Source organism: Gastrolobium bilobum, unplaced genomic scaffold, assembly GCF_033153095.1.
Source record: "Gastrolobium bilobum isolate Gb01-03AN ecotype WA unplaced genomic scaffold, APGP_CSIRO_Gbil_v1 utg15738, whole genome shotgun sequence".
Taxonomy (NCBI): Eukaryota; Viridiplantae; Streptophyta; class Magnoliopsida; order Fabales; family Fabaceae; genus Gastrolobium; species Gastrolobium bilobum.
In genome coordinates, this window is record NW_026897416.1 from 293,324 (window position 1) to 300,117 (window position 6,794).

Genomic DNA, 6,794 nt, shown 5'->3' on the forward strand with positions numbered 1-6,794 from the left:
ATTCCAATATTACAAATAACCGTTGATCTTTGAGATTGGATTGATTTTTATTTTTATTTATTTTATTTTATTTTGTTCTATCTTATTTTGTATTTGCAGGTGCTACTAACAAAATTTTCTGAGTTTTATGCGAGGTAGACTTCCTCCTACAGACTTTGTATTTGATCCAGAAATTTCAAGGACTGAGAGGAGACTACGAAAAGTTGCCAAGCAGATAATTTGGGAAGAATTCAAGAACGTACATGTACAACCAATACAAGAAATGGCGGGTAACAACAATGTAAACAACCCACCTCCAAGATTGTTGGACACCATTCTGACTCCGGTGTTCAATAGGCCAAACTCAAGTATACTCAGGCCGACAATGGAGGCAAACAATTTTGAGCTAAAGCCATCTTTGATTACTTTGGTGGAGAGGGCTCAATTTTCTGGTGCACAGGAGGAAGACCCTCATGAGTTTATAGATCGATTTCTGATGATCTGTGATACTACTAAGCACAATGGAGTGTCTGCCAATGCTATTAGGCTTCGATTATTTCCTTTTGCTGTTAAGGGAAGGGCTCTCAGATGGATAGAAAGGCAGCCGGCTAATAGTATCATGACATGGAAAGACTTATCAACAAAGTTCTTTGCCGAGTTCTTTTCTATGGAGAAGTACAACCAGCTGGTGAATGAGATCACCAACTTCCGCCAGCTTGAAAGAGAATCGTTGTGTGCAACCTGGAATAGATTCCAGGAGCTTATCCGAAAGTGTCCGCACTATGAGGGAGATGATGACAGAAAGGTGGCGGTCTTCTTTAATGGCATATCTCCTGAAACAAGATTGGTGATTAATAGTGCAGCTGGAGGTTCTATTCGACAGAGTACATCTGAACAAGCTATTGACTTGATAAAGAAATTGGCAAGGAATAAGAATGAGAGCGTACCAGCTCAAATAAAAAAGGGAGTGATAAAGCTGGAAAGCAATGATGCTATGCTTGCTGAACAAAAGCTGTTGTCCAAAAAGTTTGACAGCTTAAATGAAAAGTTTGAAAAACTTCAAGTGTCCAAGGTTCAATCAACTCCTGTGGTTTGTGAATATTGTAAGGAAGCTCATGAGTCTAATGAGTGTCCTACTCTAATGGGTGATAATCCACAGCAGTTGCAAGTGAATAGGGTTTGGTATGAACAGAAGCCCCAACAAAATTTTTCAAGAAATCAGAATTTTCCTTCTGGAAGTAATTTTCAAAGGAGAGGTCAAGGAGGTGGTCTTGACTATAGTTCCAACAATTATCTGCAACCTCCTCATATTCCACAGAAGGAACTTTCTGATTTGGAGAAGTTAATTGGACAAATGGCTCAGCATTCTAATGCTTTCATGGAGGAGACTAAAGCTAATACCAAGAACACAAATGCTTTCATGGAGGAGACTAGAGCAAATACCAAAAACACCAATGCTTCTATTAGGAACTTGGAGAATCAAATTGGCCAACTGGCTAAGCAATTTGCAGAAAGAGCTCCAGGTACCTTCCCTAGCAATACAGTTACCAACCCCAAGGAAGATTGTATGGCTGTCACAACTAGAAGTGGTAAGGTGGTAGCAGCTCCAGAAAAGCCAAGCACAAATGTAGAAGCTGATGAAAAGCTTAAGGAGGTCAAGGAAACAGAAAAAGAAGTGATAATTCCTTCTGATGTTGAGAAAACTATTCAGAAAGGTGAGGAAGAAGAGCCACCTATTGTTGCTGAAAAGAAGAAATTTGAGTTGAATCCGGAATATATGAGAGCCATGACACCTTATCCAGAACGATTCAAGAAGGATGCTCAAAAGCAGCAATATGCAAGATTTCTTGATATCTTCAAGAAGTTGTATGTAAACATACCTTTTGCTGAAGCTCTGGCTAACATGCCCAATTATGCCAAGTTCATGAAGGACTTGTTATCCAGAAAACATAAGCTGCAGGAATGTCAGACAGTCACATTTGTAATAACCCAAAAATCATGTAATCAAAATTAGTTTAATGAAATGGAATCAAAGAGGGTCCAGCCCATATTCAGTGAACGATTAGCTTTGAAAAGCAAAAATTAGTTCTTAGTTTGAACCCACTCTAACTAAGATAAGTAATAACTTAGCTCAATATAGTTAAAGCCCAAACAATGTCATAGCCCAACCTACTTAAGAATATGAATAAGTCAAGACCAATTAAGAAAGGATTTAAGCTCAAAGCAATGCAAGCCCATTTTAGTAATTGAATAAGACATGGCCCAAATAGTATACACACAAAGATCCAAGCCCACACCACTTATACCAAGCCTAAGCCCAACTACTAATGATCCAACCCTAGCAACCTAATGGGCCGAAAACACCCACCAAACCCAACCCAAATCCAAAGACCAACCCTTGATAAGGTGTCATAACATGATTGGAAAATTTGAATTAATCTCACCTCCCTCACATGTCAACCTTGGCCTTGACAAGAAGAAAAGGGAAAGGAGTTGCTTTCTACACTCCCTAGGCGCTACATAAGGAAAGAAAGGATGAAGTAGGAGATTGTGTAAGATACACTCCAACCCTAACCAATGCATGTGAATTCCTTTTAACCAAAAGCAACTCTCCTTTCCCATCCTACATTGGACGACGCAAACAAGAAGGAAGAATGAGGATTGCTTCTTCCACACTCCAAACCTAACCTATGCATGTGACTTACTTTAACCAAAAGCAACACTACTTTCCCTTAAGCTACCTTGGAGGACGCACACATGACAAGAAAAGGAAAGCTTTCTTCTTACACACTCAAGCCATGCATGACACCTTACAAGATCAAGTCTCCCTTCTCCCTAGGCACACACGGTCACCAAGGAGTCACATGACCAAACTCTTCTCTTCCTCTCAACCTCGGCCAAACAACAAAGGAAGCAAGGGAACCCTAGTTCAAATTCACACTCAACCCTCCTTGAATTATGAGCTTTCATCATGAATAGGCTTGAATAAAAAATTAGGAAAATATCTTCCCTCTTTCCCCCTATGTCACGGCCATCAACTAAGGCAAGCAAGGATTGCTTTTCTCCCACTCAAAACCTCTCACCAAGACCAAACCAATTCCAAGTGTAATACATGCAAAGGTCACAAAGAACAACCATCTTTTCTCCCTTTACATGTTCAGCCATTCCATCAACAAAGACAAGGAAAGATGTCTCACACTCAAGCATCACTCACTCACCACCAATGCATGTGAATAACTTCCTCCACACTCTCAAGTAACACTCAAGCACCTCTAACCTAATACCCCAAGGAAATGATGACTAGGCTTGAATAAAAGAACAAGCAAAGAGCTTCCCCCTCCCCCTAAGGCCGTGAAACACTAAGCATCAAGACAAAGAATCCTTCTCCCTCACACCTTGGCTTCGGCCATCCCTATCCCAAACAAACCAAGCAAGTAAAATACTCAAACACTTCATCCTTCTCTACTCCTAAGCCTCGGCCATAGCAAGTTCAAGGACCTAGGATCATCTCAAAATTATTCTAAGCTCTCCAAACCCTCTTGTCTTCACCCACATAGGTAAGGTAAAGGCTTCACCTCATTTCTTTTGGTGTAGACTAAGGATCCCTAAGTTTCCACTCTCTTTGTGTAGCAAGAGACCAAGAGGTTGTTGGAAGCAACTCTCAACTCAAGGCTCCTTGAAGATCAAGTGTGAAGCATTAGATAAAGTTGTATTATCATCATTAAGGTAAGACCTCATCTCTTCAAGCTAGTAGAATGAACCCTAACCACTCTACATGACTAGATCTTGGACTAATAAAGCCATGCATGCATCTATCATCCTAGAAATCATCTCCTATGTATACCATCTCTACATGGCCGAACTTAAATGATATGCATGCACTCTCCAAATCTTCAAAACATTGGCTAAACAACCTAAACCTAAAATGGCTGAATGTGATGTATAGGGAAGTATAGTCTAAAGTTTGATTTAAGGATCAACCATTTTATATGAGCATTTAAGCCATGAACATGTTATCAAAAATGTCCTGTAGGTATACACCTTTAAATGGCCGAACCCTAACAAGCTTATAAAAGAAATTTGTGAATGTTTTCTTAAGTATCATGATGTATGGCCGAAATGTATAGGACCTATGCATGAGAACAACTAGTGAAAATCATATCCTAAGGCATTTCATCTAAAAGGGCCGAACCTATGTCAAGAGGAATATTAAGTTTAAATATTTAATTTTATAACTATGTACTAAGGATGGTTATGTTATTAGGCCGAACCAAAGGAACAAGAAAGGACCAGAACCACCTTGAACTCTTGGGAAGTGATAAGACAAGACTATTGGGAAAGTGATTTACGGTTGTTGTAGTGGTTTCCCTATGGTTGCCGCCCCTTTATGTTAAAGTGTTGGTTTGACTGCAATCTGTTATGTGATACATTACAGTGATATGTTGGGTTGTTTGGAACTAATGTTTTGTTCATGCAAGTTGTATTATGATGGCATGTGCACTAATACCACAGAGGCAACCTGACGAGGACCCTGGGTATTCGTCCGTAAGACCGTGGAGAGTAATTGCTATGGCAGGATTGGTATGATAAAATGAAAGCATGATTATTTTCCAAACTATGTTTCAATGTTTCTCCCATTCTATTATTGTATATGTTATTATATGACAGTTGCAGGAGTAAGCATCATGGTTTGGAGGTTGCTCCAACTGTGAGTCCTTACTGAGACCCTCAATCTCACCCCTCTTTGGGGAATCCCTTTCAGGTAAAAGCCAAGAATGAAGATGTGGGTAAGGGATGGCAAGCGACTAGTACGCCTGGAAGTAAAGAAAGATGCATTACGTTTATTGTCGGATGACTGTATTAAATTAGTTCGTAACAAGTTATATGTGCACGCTATGTATTTCGTTTTGGATGAGATGTTAGGATATTATGAGCTTTTGGATGGATCTCTAGACATTGAGTAGTAGTATTTATTTTGGATGACTGTACCTAACTATTTTACTTTGAGGTTATTATGATTACGCTTAGTTGTTTTTAGAATTTAATCTAAATCATGATTTGGTATAGTGTAAGGAACCTTACTCTTACTCAGACATAACGATAAGTGGAAGAGGAACCTAAGCAAGGAACGTTTCCATAAGGAATCTTAAAGGTTTCAAATTATAGGACTTAGATTAAGATCAAGCCTCTATGTAACATAAGTCACCGTCTCCCTAAGACACTTAAGTAACCATCTACTTAGTAGTAATCGAAACGAAATTTATTCCGCTGCCAGTAAGCTCCCTAAATAGCGCATAAGTGTAAGCAATGATAACACCACGACTATTAGAATAGGGTGTTACAACACTAACTGAGGAGTGTAATGTCATCATACAGAAGAAGTTTCCACCCAAACTCAATGATCCAAGTAGCTTCAATATTCACATTGCTATTGGTAATACTGATGTTGGCATGGCATTGTGTGATCTTGGGGCAAGCATTAACCTGATGCCGTTATCTGTTTGCAAATCTCTGGGAATTACTGAATTAAAACCCACTATGGTTTCACTTCAACTCGCTGATAGATCTTTGAGGAGACCGAGTGGAATTATTGAAGATGTTCTTGTTAAAGTGGACAAGTTCATCTTTCCAGCAGATTTTGTAGTGTTAGACATGGAAGAGGGTACTGAAATGCCTTTGTTATTGGGTAGACCGTTCTTGGCTACTGCTCGAGCCATGATTGATGTTGAAAATGGCAAGCTTGAGTTGAGGATGAATGATGAGACCATCACCATCAACGTCTTTGACTCCATAAAACAATCTTCTGATAAAGGAGATTATTTTCGACTTGATATTCTAGAGCAAGTGGTGGAAGAAGAAATACCTTCTAGTCAACAGTCTGAGGAAGAACTTGAAATGCATGAATTAGTTCCTTTGAAGGAAGAAAAGGTTGAGGTATTTGAAGTTCTTGAAAAGAAAGATTCTGATAAGGAAGATGGTGCTCCAAAGGTTGAGTTGAAGGAACTTCCAAAAACTCTTAAATATATCTTCTTGGGTGAAAATGAGACTTACCCTGTTATCATTAACAAGGGGTTGTCTTCTGAGCAAGAAATCAGATTGAGAATCGTGGAACCCGTGCTGTGATTCCTGAAGTTGCGTTTGTGACTCCTGAAGATCGAGATGTTGTTGTTCTCTAACTAGTTCAGCAGCACGAAATTGCTGCTCCAGAGTTTCGAGATGAACATTCAGCTCCCGTAATCTGGTATTTTTCGCCATGAATCAGGAGGTGAGAGCGATGAAAGCACCAAATTGTAAGGGTTTTCTTAGAGAAATAAAGAAAGGGTGTAACAGATAGAGAAATTGGAGAAGATGAGAGAGAAAGGGAAATTAGAGAGAGAGATTGTCCAACTTTTCTTAATTTTCGTTTACGCCCCTCATGGGCTTTATAACTATCTCCCTTACAATATTCATCTATTTCATGTAACTAACTGATACAGTATCCTTCCTTCTCAAACTGAACGGATCACATAGCTAATTGTTCATTGAAAGTAATCTTGTAAGTAACTGGGCTCCCTCCTAATATGTATGGGCCTGTTAGTGTTAGGCCCAAGTAGCTGGTCTGCAACATAGATTGCTGGTAAGATGTATGCAGCCGGCGCAATTGGGATTGGCTCATCCGACACACCATGGAGGCCGATGTCGGCAACATGACAGGACCCTTGGCTAAAGCTGACGTAGCAGCAATTTGTTACCGCTCTATGGTTTGAAGATTATGAGATTTCTCAAAATTCAATCTTCTACAGTATTCTGAGTAATCACTTAGAAGGGAGAGAATG

General features: G+C 39.5%; 1 protein-coding gene across 1 annotated transcript; it reads left to right on the forward strand.

Annotated features, from left to right (window-relative positions):
• Positions 1–262: 262 nt before the first annotated feature.
• Positions 263–6,102, forward strand: LOC133306762 (uncharacterized). The gene is made up of 4 exons (XM_061507142.1): positions 263–922; positions 1,367–1,502; positions 1,584–1,849; positions 5,356–6,102. Exons 1-4 carry the CDS (start codon positions 263–265, stop codon positions 6,100–6,102), a joined length of 1,809 nt encoding a protein of 602 aa, XP_061363126.1.
• The last annotated feature ends 692 nt before the right edge of the window (positions 6,103–6,794 follow it).